Source organism: Mytilus edulis, unplaced genomic scaffold (assembly GCF_963676685.1).
Source record: "Mytilus edulis unplaced genomic scaffold, xbMytEdul2.2 SCAFFOLD_425, whole genome shotgun sequence".
Lineage (NCBI taxonomy): Eukaryota > Metazoa > Mollusca > Bivalvia > Mytilida > Mytilidae > Mytilus > Mytilus edulis.
In genome coordinates this window covers 22,822-39,181 of record NW_027268842.1, presented here as the reverse complement: position 1 = coordinate 39,181, position 16,360 = coordinate 22,822, and the positions used below count along the sequence as shown (strand labels likewise).

General features: G+C 35.3%; 1 protein-coding gene across 1 annotated transcript; it reads right to left on the bottom strand.

Annotated features, from left to right (window-relative positions):
• Positions 1–753: 753 nt before the first annotated feature.
• Positions 754–15,082, bottom strand: LOC139508756 (meiotic recombination protein SPO11-like; the record flags this gene model as incomplete). Its single annotated transcript, XM_071296016.1, is given in 6 exon segments — positions 754–840; positions 1,472–1,580; positions 8,078–8,144; positions 8,484–8,572; positions 10,803–10,928; positions 14,928–15,082. Coding segments are annotated over 6 exon segments (576 nt in total), but the record flags the coding sequence as incomplete, so codon positions are not given.
• Between the last annotated feature and the right edge of the window lie 1,278 nt (positions 15,083–16,360).

Genomic DNA, 16,360 nt, shown 5'->3' with positions numbered 1-16,360 from the left:
AAGTCAGGCTCCACAGATTCTGTACCCGATTTGTTTGAGACAGAATGGTTATCGTGTCAGTTATGAATATCCGCTGCATCCATCGTCAATGATATCATCACACATCATTACATAATCCTGAATCTGTATAAAGTTTACTAATAAACTTTTTTGTTTGTTATTTGTCTTAAAATTGACACGAGCCGACAGCCTAAAGTACTCCTCCGTGACTTCATGGATACCTGTAAACAATTTCCATGTGCTTTATCATTAAATGGTCACATGAACGCTTGACGGAAGCTAAGAAAAACCTAACTTGAAATGCGTAATTGACCCAGACTTTAAATCATTTCCGGAAAGGACACAAAGTTCCGGATCGCGTCAATAAAGTATTAAAAAAAAATCTTCAAATTTAAAGCAATAAAATTTTCACAGTCGGAAGGATTTTCAAGGGTCGGTCGGTAAACTGCAAACAAACAATATTTTAATTTAAGCCTGATGGGCAAGAGAGGCATCTTTTATAAGACCACTACAGGTAACACCCAAAAAATAAAAATTTCCATTTTACTCATATTTCTTTCAAAATTCTTACCAAAATGCAACCACTGGTATCTAATTAATTTTGAGTGTCTCCCAGTCCCATCTCCCCACCTGACAAATTTTGGGATATTTCATCTTACTTGTCTTTATCACTACAGGACTTTTCAAAGGTTAAAAGTTTGCTCTTTGTATTAAAGGATTTTCATATTCCACTAAAATAAGAATATACCTTACATTTTTTGTAGAATTACAACTGGTAAAATTTCCATCAGCATCTTGGAAAGATAAATCACCAGCTAGTAATCCTTTAGATGTTCCAAGCTAAAAAATATGTAATATGCATTGTATCATTGATGCCTACTAATGTTGGGGCTAACATGGCTCATAAAATTCACTGACAATAAAACTTTGTAAGCCTGGCTTGCAGCATTCAGTGTGGCTACCATATCATGATGCAAAATTGCTAGATTTTTGAAAATAAGTAATTGTTCAATTTTACAATTATTTTTCTGCACCATGCTGTCAAGATTTGTGAAATTTCAACATAATACCAAGCCATTTCATGGTTATATAACCAGAGGGGGTTAGGAGGGGTCCTGATCCCGAAATCCTGGGCTTAAAAAAATAAAATCCTGACATCCGGAAGTTCAAAAAAAAGAATTCCCTGATCCCGAAAGGTCAATCCCTAAATTCCCAGCTTAAAAACATCCGATCACAGAGTCCTGATAAAGGTCCTATCCCCCCTCAACCAGGAGAGGAAAATTTTGTTTTTACGAACAGCAGCATTGTTTTATTGAAGTAAAAGGTTTTTAACATTTTTAAGGGAGATAATCCATATGATACTGCAAACTGAAAAAGTTATGAGATACTTTCCATTTTAAGTACCCATTTGGCCAGTATCTTCTTTCAAAGATTATAAAGTTTCCTATAAAGTTTCAGAATGCCTTTATACCACATGCAGATGCCATCTTGGGATCTGTAACATACAAGAGATGTTATCAACAGCTTCATCAACAGCCATCTGATTACCAAAAAATGTTGGATCCTGATAAAACAAATCTCTGAAACAGACAAAATATTCAAATTTTAAAGTAAATTTGGATTTTATTAGATAAATACTTACCATCATAAATTCTGAGTGTAACCCCAATTGCGTCATAGGTCAGATGGAAAATCCCAACTAAAAATAAACGTACTCTCACTGGTCCGGACATATACCCCTGTTTGCCATATTCTTCCATTCAATTTCCTCAAGACAGAAACATAAGGAAAGGGGATGAAGGGGAGGTGGGTGGGACCTATAATTTATGATGGTAAGTATTTATCTAATAAAATCCAAATTTACTTTAAAATTTGAATATTTTTATAGCTATAAATACGTTACCATCATAAATTCTGAGTAACAGAATCTAACGTAAAGCTGATCCCCTGTAACAGAAGAAACAGGAGGAAAGTTCAATCTTTGTGCTGAAACTATAGGTCCAAGAGAGTATAAACTTTCGGCAAAAAGTAGCCATAGATTGGAGGTAGTGAGATATAAAAGAGTTCTCATTTCTCCAGAAACCTGCAGACAGTACCTCTTCTAAAGATGCACTGTTAAACAGAGCCCAGGATGTAGAGATACCCCTAACATCATGAGCTTTAACATTAAAACTATTTAAAAGTTCTGCCTTAGAAGAACCATAAGCTAAAGATATGCATTTGCATATCCAAGTAGAAATAGTTTTAACAGAAAGATCTGAGATTCCTTTTTTAATAGGAATAAAGAGTCTTGAGTTAGAAACAGAACGTAAACTACACGTTCTTTCCAGATAAATAGATAGGATTCTTACTGGACATAAAAGTACAGAAATAGAATCGCTAGGGAGTGCAGGAATCACAACTGGTTCTGCACCCTTATCTGGAATCTGATTCTTTGCCAAAAAAGCAGGATCCGTTAAAAGAGTAACAGAAGATTTTATCCCTGTTAAATCGAAGGCAAGCATCAGAAATAGAGAAGGCATGGATTTCACTCCTTCTCCGTCCAGAAGCCAAAGCTAAAAGAAAACAGCATTTATAGGAAAGAAACGTAAATCTATTGTTTCTGCTGGTTCAAAAGGAGGAAGTTTAAAAAGGATAAAACTAGTCCAAGGTCCCACTTAGGAACTGAAGTTTTTTTGTCTTGGTCTTTCAAGACTAAAACTACGAACCAAAAGAGAAATATGCTCATTGATTCCAAAATCTGGGCCACCAGAAATATGAATAGTTCTTGAGATAGCTGATCTATATCCCTTAATAGTAGAGGGACATAATCCTTTGGATTCAAAAAGAAAAACTAGAAAGTCTGCTAATTGTTGTACAGTGATATTGGAAAGGATCAATTTCCCGCTCACTACACCAATCTGAGAAGATTGACCATTTTGCATCATAGACAATGCTAGTGGAGTCTCTGACAGACTTTGTGAGATGCTTGGTTGCTCCTTCAGAAAAACCTCTCTTTCTGAGTCTAACCCTGAGAGAAGCCAGGCGTGTAGATGAAGTTTTTCTGGATTTTGATAAAGAACCTTGCCCTTAATTTGAGACAGAAGGTCTGGTCTCAGAGTAGAACTAGAGGACAAGCACATGATAGGCGCAGAAGGTCTGGAAACCAAGACTGTTTTGGCCATGCTGGAGCAATAACTATGATCTTGCAATTTTCCCCTGCTATTTTCTGAAGTACTGGGGAGAGAAACCTGAAAGGAGGGAAGGCGTACCCGAACATTCCTTTCCAAGATAGGCTCATTGCGTCTACCGCAAAAGATTTTGGATCTGGAACCGGAGACACAAATGTTAGAAGTTTGTGATTGAGACTGGTCGCAAACAGATCTATCTGAGGTGACCCCCAATGAAGAGTCACAGCTTTGAAAACTACTTGAAGTAGTTCCCACTCCGTGTTTACTGGAGCAAGGGATCTGGATAGAGTTGTCGGCTAGAATATTGAGGTGCCCCGCAATATGTCTCACCACTAGATGAACCTGGAGTTGAAAACACAGAAGGAGAATGTCTCTGGCTATCTGATAAAGAGAAGGTGATGAGTTCCTCCCTGATTCTTGAGATAAGCTACAACTGTTGTGTTGTCCGTGGCCAGAATGACAGACTGATTCTTTAGAGACATTTGGAAATGATTCAGTGCAAACAGAACTGCTTTCATTTCCAATACATTGATATGCTCTTCCAAAAGATCTGGACTCCAGACTCCAGAGATTGTAAGCAGCCCCTCCAGATATGCTCCCCAACCGAGGGTGGAGGCATCTGTGAATAATGTTAGACTGGGAACTTGAGGGGACAGACATAGGCCCCTCATTACATTTTCCCGTACTAACCACCATTGAAGGTGTGGAAATAAAGGCTGAGTGATTGGAATCAATGCTTCCCATTCTTGTGAAGCTGCAATCCATAACTTGTGCAGATAAAACTGAAGCGGACGAATGTGAAGTCGTCCCAATGGAATTACATCTGCCAGAGAGTTCAATAGACCCAGAAGTTGCAAGAATTGACGTGCTGTGACTGATTGAACCGTCAGGAATAAATGTATTTTCTGACATAGTTTTGTAAATTTCTCCTCTGGTGGGAGGACTAGGCCTACACTGGTTAGGAAATGTTCTCCCAGGAAAACAAAGTCTTGAGACGGAATTATCTCTGACTTTTTCAAGAGATAAGGAAGCCTAGGGACAGAAAACAATTGATGACCAAGTCTGTCTGAACCCTCAATTTGATTGGGCAAAATTCCTTGAGAAGGGAATCGTCCAGATAGGAATGAATCTGAATAGACAGGGAATGTAGGTGAGCTTATAGCTGCCTGCATGATTTTGGTAAAAGCCAAAGGGGCTGTAGACAGGCCAAAAGGGAGAGCCTTGAACTGGAAAACTTTGTTGTTCCAAACGAAGCGAAGGTATTTCCTGTAAGTTTTGGAAATGGGAATGTGGAAATACGCGTCTGAAAGATCCAGAGAAGTAGTCCACATTCCTGGAAGGATTGAAGCCCTGATGGATCTGTTTGTTTCCATTTTGAAGTGGGGAACAATAAGAAATTTGTTCAGAATAGATAGGTCTATGACTGGCCTCATTCCTCCAGTCTTCTTTGGAACCAGAAAAAGACGGGAATAAAATCCCGGAGACAGAGTTAAGATCGACACCTCCTCTATTGCAGCTTTTTGCTAACATAGTGTCCACTTCTACTGATAGAAGTTGACACTTGACTGGGTCTTGTGTATGAGACAAACTTATTGGAACTGCAGATAGAGGAGGTGGGTTCTTGAACTGAAGTGTTAATCCCCCTCAAATTATTGACAGCACATAACAGTCTGAGGTAATTTTCTTCCACTGATTTAGGAAAAAACTTAACCTCCCCCCTACTGGTATTGATTTTTGAGGGACTTGTTGTAAATTTTCCCCTGGGGAAGCTGTCAATAACGTACGAGGGGGCAAGAACCTAGGTACTAGACCCAGGTTTCTTGGAACCCTTAAAACCACCAGAAGGCTTACCTGAGCTTTTTCCTGAGTTATTGGGTTTGTTCTGCGGTTTGCCGTAGTTATTCTTCCTTTTCTTAGCAGAAGAAGGAGGACCACCTGAAGCAGAAGTACTATTAGAACTAGATGTAGCATTAACCGACCTCTTGCCATTAGTAACTTGTACACTAACTTTGACTGGAGGAGGGTTTTTGCTGAGTTCCTCTTGAACCCGCTGTAAGGGTAAACCAAACATCTTGTCAGAGAGTGGAGATTTCAGTAAAGAATCTTTCAAAGGCTCAGCGATAGAAATGTTTTCAAGAAACTCTGCTCTTTTAGATAGGGTGCAATTAGCAATAGAACCCATTAAAAGCAACTGAGATGAACCTAAAGCTTTATCCAGTTGAAGTAAGAAGGATCGTACTTCTGCTGGAACAACCGAATCTTCGCTGTTAAGCAAATGTCCGGTTGCAGCTAGAAAATGTTCGGCTGTGCCAAGAACTTGAGAAGCACTACGAAGGAGATTCTCAGTCTTTGACCAAACAGGTTGAGTGAGACGAAGACCATCTACTGGCTTTTTCCCAATAAAGATGACATAGATTTGTCACAACTGGGAACAAGTCTACCCAGTGAAGAATCAAAGATATCAAAATCCTTGTACTTTACCTGATCAGAAAAGGATGACATTCCAAATCCTGAGATATTGTTATTAGCAACCTTTTCACTAGCAGAATTAGCGATACCTTCATTAATAAATTTTAAAGCAAAAGTCATATGGCCAGATTCAGGAAAAGAATTGTGAGAAGTCACAGTATCCTGAGAAATACCACAGGAAGCTTCAAAAGTTGAAGAAGGTTTCTTCGGCTTGGAAGGAGAGAGAAAAGGGATATGTGCTTCATCCCTCATCAAGGTATACACCTTATCCCTAAGATCCTTCAAGGAAGGAGGATCCTCAGTCTCCTTGGTGGGAGGTTGTTGAGCTGACTTAGAAGAAGGCTCAGGGGCCCGTCTTCGATACCTTGGGGAGAAGAAGAACTTTCAACATCCTCATCAGTGAGGAAAGCCCTTTCATGACTCCCAGGGGAAACAGAAAGCTCGTCATCCTCCCTCTCATCACATTCTACAGACTTAGCTGGAGAAGGTTGATGAGAAGAAACTCTATTTTCCAGTAGAGTCATACGACTGGATAGAGTACTAAATTCAGCCTTGAAAGACTCACCAAAGTCTAAAAGTAACTTCTGTAAACCATCCAAAGGTGATGCATGATCAGAAACCTGAGTACCATGAGAAGAACTAGAAGCTTGAGAGTCAGGTACGGTGGTAGAAGGAGCTACTGCAGAAGTCAAAGATACTGCTACGGGTCGAGCAGGAGCTAAAGGTGGTGCAGTAGCTACCCCAGAAGGGGGACCATAGAAATTGTCCCTATAAGGCCAAAAACCAGGTTGGTTTGGCATAAACCCACCATAAGGGTAAGACTGTGGCCAAGGTGGCTGAGACCATGAGGGTAAAGGTTGTGTGCCCGTGTTGGGAAGCATATACCCACAATAGGATAATGGGGGTCTAGAACCTGGCAAGTTCAAGCCCATAGCTGTACCTGGGACAGAACTAATAGTACCCGCTGAATTAACAGACCTAGATAAAGTATGAGTCACCGAAGTTGACGTAGGTACCCCCCAAAATGCATGGCCGAACCTTGTGAAAGGGTCGGATAGGTAGCAATACCAGACACCGTTGTCGAAACTCCGGTCAATGTACTGGTAGTTTGGGGGGGACTTAAAGGTAGTGACCCATCTAAGAGATAGTCCGAACCAGGAATACTTACATACGGACTATTCAAATTAAAGTCCATAATAAATTTTACTTTAGTCAAAAACACAAATAATTTGTTTAGAAATTTAAACAAAACAAGGGAATATATTTCCAATAAAATACACAATATATATGAAAAGCAATTAAGCTATTCAAAAAACTAAACACTTCTCTGTTGAATCTGTAAAACTTGATGTGCACGTGTGACCGATGTCGCAGATGGAAATTGAATGGAAGAATATGGGCAAACAGGGGTATATGTCCGGACCAGTGAGAGTACGTTTATTTTTAGTTGGGATTTTCCATCTGACCTATGACGCAATTGGGGTTACACTCAGAATTTATGATGGTAACGTATTTATAGCTATAAAATGGCAAATAACATATACCGTCTTCAATGTTTTCTGAGCAGTTCTTTAAAGATGTGTCTTCAAAACAAAAAAGTGTCAAAAAATATCAATAGAAATTGTTTTTTTCATATATGGTGTAGTATTTCCTGGAAAAGGTTTGGGATTATACCTTTTTTTCAAAGAAAATTTTATTAAAAAATATACCATTCCTTGCTGTCAAGTTCAAAGAGTGAGGTATGAAATATATGTAGATCAACTTTTGTATAGTCATGTAAATACAATGTTTTTGTCTTTATTCATTCCAAATGAAGAAAAAATTATGAGAGATAATCAAAGTTTGCAAAAAGCCCAAATGTATTTGAATGTAGCACTCTTATGTTTTCTTCAAATATCTAGTGGCTAATGAATAATTGTTTTCAAAAACTACATTTTTTCAATTTAAAACTTATGTCCTTAGTCTTCTAAAATGTATCATGCATCTAACTTTGATTATAATGAAGATGACACATAAACAATCATATCTATAAATTTGTTCAATAAAATGGAAAATGGAAATGGGGAATGTGCCAAAGAGACAACAACCCAACAATAGAAAAAAACAACAGCAGAAGGTCACCAACAGGTCTTCAATGTAGCGAGAAATTCCCGCACCCGGAGGCATCCTTCAGCTGGCCCCTAAACAAATATATACTTGTTCAGTGATAATGAACGCCATACTAATTTCCAAATTGTACACAAGAAACTAAAATTAAAATAACACAAGACTAACAAAGACCAGAGGCTCCTGACTTGGGACAGGCGCAAAAATGCGGCGGGGTTAAACATGTTTTGATTTGTTTAATGTGCTTTAAAATTGAAGGTGAGCTTAACCCCCTTTCCATACAAAATTGTTTAAAAAACCTTTGCAATAACCCTAAATTAATGCAATTTTACCTTTTGGTACAGTATTTGTCTGTTTGGACCAAGGTAAACATAATTGACATTACTTTAATCATCAAGGCTACAATAGAAAATAATATAACATTATAATGCATACCTGAAAATGATAAAAAAAATCCTTTAGGGTAGAACTTTAGTTTAAAAGGTCAGTTTTATATGGGTATGGAGTAATTTATTCAGAAGTGCCATTACTTAAATCAATTTCCTACTATTCACATGATTGCTGTCTCTTGTATATCCTGTAAATTTCCTGTCTATCACAATAAAAATTAAATTTAATCGATCTGCAGCTCAGCTGAAATCTTAGTGTTTTAATTTATGAGTGAACAAAACAAAAGCTCCACCAAAGTCACTTAGGCAGTATGTACAAATCAATTTATGGTGTAGAAATTAAACATACCAAACTTTTTTGTTGATTGAGGAGACTCGTATCTGACAGTAGTCATTTTGGGATCATTCACCATCTGTAGGCCAATATTCTCTTTAAAGCTGAAATATAGCAAATTTATATATATAATGACTGATTGATATGTTATGAGAAAGCACCAACTCATCTTGGCAATGAAGTGCTTGCTTAGAACAAAACAAATATTACATATATCCTATAGGCTAAAGTTGTATATTTTATTGAGATTTTTTAAACTAATATTAAAGATTGTTCCTATGTTTCAGATCCTATCTATCTGCCAAAAATTTGTACTGATTGCATATTTACAGTTATAACTGAACAAATTCTTGTCTTGGCATACAATCTTAACTCTTGCGTTGACATTGCATATTTTACCAAGAAATTTTTAAGAACACTGTCCACAGAACATGGATGCCCCACTTACACTTTCATTTTCTATGTTCAGTGGTTGTGAAATTGGTGTGAAAACTTGAATTTGACATTAGAAAGATTACCGGTATATTAAAGGGAACATGTGTACTTAATTTAAAGTTGATTGGACTTTAACTTCATCAAAAACTACCTTGATCAAAAATTTAACCTGAAGTGGAACACAGGGATTGATGGACAGACAAATGAACAAATAGATGCACAAACCAAATAACATAATGCTCCTAGGTGGGACATAGAAACAAATATATGTAGTGTATAAATAAGAGATTTTATAACTTGAAACATAAAACAAAGATCAAAAAAAATAAATTATTTTCTGATGTCTTATAGCATGTATAGTAACTGCTAATATAATTGTATTATGATTGCAAATTTTGCTCAACATTTATAATATTTTTTTTTAACAGGTTTACTTTGATTTATTATAGAAAGATAAACAACCTCTTCTTAATTCATCTTCACAACATTTTACCATATGTATGTGACATTGTGGTAAATGCAGACATTGTTGGTAATATTTAAAACTAGGGTTGTCAACAAGTACTCGAGTATCGCTCAGTAGAACCGAGTATTGATTACCAAAATGATACTCGACTAATCGTTTTCCTGTTAGAATGTTGTTGTTTTCTTAAATTTAACATAAAATATTTTTTATTGAGAGCACCTCCCTGGATATTATATATTATTCAAAAATTGATAAAAATTAGAATACAATTCAAATGTTTGCGTTTAACTGTCATTTAGAATTCCTCAAAACAGAGGTATATGTAGGATATATGAATAAGAGCATTTTCCCAAGGCTGACACTTTTAGCTAATCTTAGTCACTCAACTACCTCTGTACCGTCAGAGCATATATTTTCATCAGCAGGACTGTTGGTTACCTAACAAATTTGAGAAATCGCTACGTCCAAAGTTAACAAGGTAATATTTTTGAATAAGAACAAATTTGTTGCACTTTGTATCGACCCTCAGAAAATGATTAATTGCATCAGTAAGTTATAATTATCACCCCTTTGTTGATTATTAAATGTGTTTTTATACGGTTCCAAATACTGATGTTTGAATAATAATTTTTCTATAGATATAAATTAATTACTTATCAGTTTACATAATTAGTACACGTAGTAAATGAGCTATAGTTATTTAAATATGGTAAAAAAAATCCGACTATTATCTAGTTCTAGGTATTAATGATGAGAGTTTTACCATCATAAGAAAATAAAGTCATCATAGATACCAGGAATGAAATTTTATATTAACACCAGACGTGCATTTCGTCTACAAAAGACTCATCAGTGATGCTCGAATCAAATAATGTTAAAAAGGCAAAATAAATTTAAAGTACGAAGTTAAAGAGCATTGAGGACCAAAAAATCCTAAAAGTGTTGCCAATACAGCTAAGATAATCTATGCCGGAGGTAGAAAAGCCTTAGTTTAACGACCTAAAAAACATTAAATGGTATAATTTTGTGTTTCCATTTTGTAAATGTTTTACCAAGCCAGTATTCGAGTATCGCTCGATAAAATAGTAATTGATTAGTAAATCTTTACCGAGTTGACATCCCGATTTAAAACACAAAACCTTTCCCCAGATTTGCAGTTCCAAGAAAAGACAGATGCCAGGCAAAACATTATTTAACCCGGGAGTTAACAAATTCATAAAATCAGTCTTACTAGAACTTAGAAGAAACATTAAACTTTAGAATTAACAGTTATCATGAAACAAATAATACTGTTTATGTCATTAGAGATTCAGACTACTGTTTATCAATACTTATATGTCCTTTGGTTTACACTTCAACTTTCAAGCACATTTAGACAACAATATATAACAGTTCTACAAAGCAATTTTTAATTACTTTGGAATAATTGGTACCTTATATTTTCCCATGTAGATCTATTGATGTGTTTCATGGTGGGTGATTCTCCAGAGGACATCTGTCCCATAACATCATTCATCACTGTTTGTATCTTTTGTAACACATCAGCTTTGATAAGAATTCTGAAATATATTGTATCTAACATTTGAAAATATATATAAATATTTAATCTTTTACAAGCATGTCCACAAAATTTTTTAGGGTATGGGTCACTGTTCACAGATGAGAAACCAACAGTTCAGTTTATTGCTCTTAAATTAAATTTAAGAAAGCACCAAAATAACAACTTTTAGACCTACAAGAGTGCACACACTGAAATGTCTCGCCTTCTTTACTAATCATTGATATTATGTTGATAGTCCTAAGTATAAAGCTTTATTACAACTGTCACTTAAACGTTACATTAACCAAGATAACTAAACAAAGACCAATGAACCATGAAAATGAGGTCAAGGTCAGATGAACCATGCCAGGCTGACATGTACAGCTAACAATGCTTCCATAAAACAAATATAGTTGACCTAATACTTATAGTTTAAGAAAAATAGACCAAAACACAAAAAACTTAACACTGAGCAATGAACCGTGAAAATGAGGTCAAGGTCAAATAAAACCTGCGCGACTAATATATAAATCATAAAATATTTCCATACACTAAAAATAGTTGACCTATGGTGTATAGTATCAGATAAAAAGACAAAAAACGGAAAACTTAACTTTGACCACTGAACCATGAAAATGAGGTCAAGGTCAGATGACATCTGTCTGCTAGACATGTTCACCTTACAATCATTCCATACAACAAATATAGTAGACCTATTGCATAAAGTATAAGAAAAACAGACCAAAACACAAAAACTTAACTATAACCACTGAACCATGAAAATGAGGTCAAGGTCAGATGACACCTGCCAGTTGGACATGTGCACCTTACAGTCCTTCCATACACCGAATATACTAGCCCTATTGCTTATAGTATCTGAGATATGGACTTGACCACCAAAACTTAACCTTGTTCACTGATCCATGAAATGAGGTCGAGGTCAAGTGAAAACTGTCTGACGGGCATAAGGACCTTGCAAGGTACGCACATACCAAATATAGTTATCCTATTACTTATAATAAGAGAGAATTCAACATTACAGAAAATCTGAACTTTTTTTTAAGCACCGGTCACTGAACCATGAAAATGAGGTCAAGGACATTGGACATGTGACTGACGGAAACTTCGTAACATGAGGCATCTATATACAAAGTATGAAGCATCCAGGTCTTCCACCTTCTAAAATATAAAGCTTTAAAGAAGTGAGCTAACACCGCCGCAGCCGCTGCCATAGCTGCCGCCGCCGGATCACTATCCCTATGTCGAGCTTTCTGCAACAAAAGTTGCAGGCTCGACAATAAATTATAATTATATATATATATATAAATATAATGGATGCCAGGCATTAAAACTTTTCCAACTGCATAATATTGTCTGTACTCTTAGTAGTTTTTGAGTATATCAATTAATGATGTATCCAAATTTAAAATAAATGAGATATCATATATACAGATACAGTATCTGTATATATGATATCTCATTTATTTTAAATTGTGTTAAGACTAAGGGGCAAAGCAAAACTTGGGAAGCATATAGAAGACAAAGAAATATGGTCACAAAATTAAAAGAAAATCAGTGAACATTTATTTTCAAGAAAGATGTGCTGGAGGACAAAAATCAAAACACTTTTATAGCACAGTCAAACCATTTTTATCTAAAAAATCTACCTGTAGCCAACAAAAAATTGTACTTGTGGATGATAATAAAATTTTAAACGATACTAAAGATGTCTGTGACAACTTTAATACTTTTTTTGTTAATGTTGCAATGACATAGGCAAAGGTACTATTTTTGAAGAAAAAACACATCCTAGTATTTTAAAAATTAAATCTCACATACAACATGATAAACCTTTTGATTTTAAACCTATACATGTTGACACAGTAAACAAACTTGTGAAAAAGATCAATATAAAAAAAGCTACTGGCGTAGATCAAATATCATCTAAACTACTACGAGCTGGTGCACCAGTACTCAACAAACACATAACAACATTAATAAATAACACCATAGAATCCAGTGAGTTTCCCAACAGACTCAAAGAAGCTCAGGTTGTACCATTACATAAAAAGAATGATCCACTTGATAAAAAGAACTATAGACCTGTGAGCATTTTACCAACAATTTCAAAAGTCTATGAAATGGTTATGTCTGACCAGTTAACTGAATTTTTTGAGAATATATTTCATGCTTTTTTATGTGCATTCAGAAAAGGTCATGGATGTCAGACAACTTTGCTGAGACTCCTTGAAGATTGGAAAACAGCTTTGGATAATAATATGTATGTGGCAGCTATTCTTATGGATCTTTCGAAAGCTTTTGACTGTTTACCTCATGATATTCTTTTAAGTAAATTATCTGCCTACGGTCTTTCTTCTAAATCAGTGAAATTACTTCAAAATTATCTTACAGATCGTAGGCAACAAATCAAACTTCAGGGAGTACTCAGCAGTTGGGCTGACATCCAGAAAGGGGTACCCCAAGGCTCAATCCTGGGGCCCCTATTATTTTAATATTTTTATTAACGACATATTTTATTTTATTGAACATGGTACCTTGTATAATTATGCAGATGACAATACTCTGTCTTATGCTGACAATGATTTTGATAATTTATTATGTACACTCGAAAAAGAAAGTGCTGTTTTAATTGACTGGTTCAGATTTAATTGTATGCAGGCAAATCCTGACAAATTCCAAGCCATTGCAGTTGGAAATAAAACATTTGCAAAAAAACCTGTATTTAATATACAGTCAGCAAAAATATCCTGTGATGAGATTGTCAAACTTTTGGGTATTGATATTGACTATCAACTTAATTTTAATCACCACATTAAAAATATTTGTCGTAAAGCATCCCAACAACTGAATGTTTTGAAGCGCATTGGCTGCTACCTTACTAAATTGAATAAACTGACAATTTTCCACACATTTATTTTATCTAATTTTAATTTTTGTCCTTTGGCATGGCATTTTTGCAACAAAAATAACACCACCAAATTGGAAAAAATTCAGGAAAGGGCTTTACGATTTATATATGAAGACTATGTTAGTTCATATGATGAACTACTTTTACGAGCAAAGGTTCCATCACTGAAAATAAGACGTATGCGTAACATGGCTATTGAGTGTTTTAAAATTTTATATAAATTGTCACCACCATGCTTACATGATTTAGTTGTATTGAAAGACTGTAAATATAATTTTAGATATTCTAATATTGTAGATATACCTAGGGTCCGAACAACAACCTATGGTAAGAACTCTTTTAAATACACAGCTGCTGTTTTATGGAATGATCTACCTGATGATTTTAGAAAAATTGCTAATTTTAGTCAGTTCAAAAATATTTTAAAGTCATGGAATGGAAATGACTGTAAGTGCACAGTTTGTGCAGACTTTTAGTTAATATATTATGCAAATCTATTTACCATCTAGATCATATCCCATTTTTTTCAATTTTTATGCTATGCATTTTTACCAGCTTTTATGCCTAGTTTACACTTATATGCTTTTAGCCTTAACACCTAGCTTATGCTTATATTCTGCTTTTAGTGCTTCATTTTTGTGCTGTGATATTTATTGCATGTGTACTATATTATGTATTGTGTTGTTATAAATGTTGTACTGTTATATAATGTCTCATATGTCGGTTAAAAGCTCATTAGAGCTTATGTTTGTCTATGTTTTATATACCATGCCGACTCTAAATAAAGCTTATTTATTTATATAAAGAAAATAAAAGGGGGAGGGTTCATATGTAAAGTTATTTACCACCAAATAATGAAATAATATATACAGAATAAGTACAGTATTAATTTGTTTGCTCATTTGTAATTAATTTGACTTAATGCCTCCAATGCTGTACAAATGAATACGAAATAGAACAATATATGGATAGAAGTTAGAACAATTTCTCTTTCACATATTTATTTTTTTATAAAACAACATCTGTGGAAAGTTATTAATTATCCGGAACAATCAATGGGGTATGAGTCGAGTAGTGGATTTGTAAGACCTTTTTGGAATATTTGCCGGCTTATCATTTTCTATCGGAAAACTGTGATACAGTTTATCAAGACAACTCCAAAATTCTGGACGTGCAATGGGATCCATTTCGTCTGCTACCTAATTACACCCGAGTAGTTCCGAGTAGCCGCACGTGTTTTGACATAGGTGCGTTCTAAAGAATCATTGGAGACACCGACCATTCGTTTTTTTTGTGGGGGGAGGCATGTTTTTTTCAACATATACAGATACATATAACGATACAGACTGTACCAGAGTAAAAAATAGATAAATTGTTGAATTCATCCTCAGCTGCCACTATATGTTATGCTAAAATTGAACTAAAAAATTGTTTTCAACTTGTCATGAAAAAAAAACAGATTGTTTTTCGCCGCAGGCGTAACAAATAATTTGTACAGAAAAAAAACATAGCCCCCCACCCACTGAAAATCAAATGGTTGCTGCCTAAGGGACAAACCATTTAACAAAAAAAAAGGGGGGGGGTATGTGTGTTTTTTTTGTCAGAGGCAGATATTTTTTTAATAGACTAGTTTTTCAACGCTTTTAATTATTTATTTTTCCAATGTGTAACACTACATGTATATGGGGAAAATGTGGATTCAGAATATTTTTTTTTGTCATTTGCTTGGCCAGATTTTTCTCTCTCATCAAATTGGGGATCAGAATATTTTGTTTAAATAAAGAAAACATATTAAAGTTAAATGGTTGTTCTCTGATGATTTCCCTTTTCAGTGTTTGAATTTTTATGCTATAATTGGTTCATTGGAAACAAGCCTACTCTACAAGTGCACTCTTGGGTGGCTTTTAATATTTTGGGTCCTTATTAATGCTCTTCAACTTATCTACTTTATTTGGTCTTTTAACTTTTTTATTTGAACATCATTGATGAGTTTTAATGATGTAACATGCGTCCGACATATAAAACTAAGCCTGGTATCTTTGATAATTTTGTTTTACTTCAGTTTTCTCTTGGGAATCCTCCTAGTACTTTTTCCCCAAATGGCTTCTTTGGTTTACTAATATTTTAAGACCTGAGGGTTATTTGACAGTGGCGGATCCAGAGGGAGGGTTCTGGGGGTTGGAACCCCCCTTTTTTTTGGACGATCAATGCATTTGAATGGGGACATATGGTTGGAACCCCCCTTTATCCTGGGTTGGCCCCCCCCCCTTTTTAAAATGGCTGGATCCGCACCTGTTTGAGCTTGCTAAAATATATACATGTGATGTACATACATGCTTATGTAGTTATGTTTTTGGCTTGCTTTTTAGTCATTATGTGGTATTTTTAACGTTAAAATTTAACACAAATGTTGGCTGCACTCACAAGCTATGCTGGGCAATACTTTTATCCTAGGATACTGAATCAGGCTCCTCTGCAATGCTGGAGTTGAACTTGGAAATTTAAATACTCCAGTTATTCTT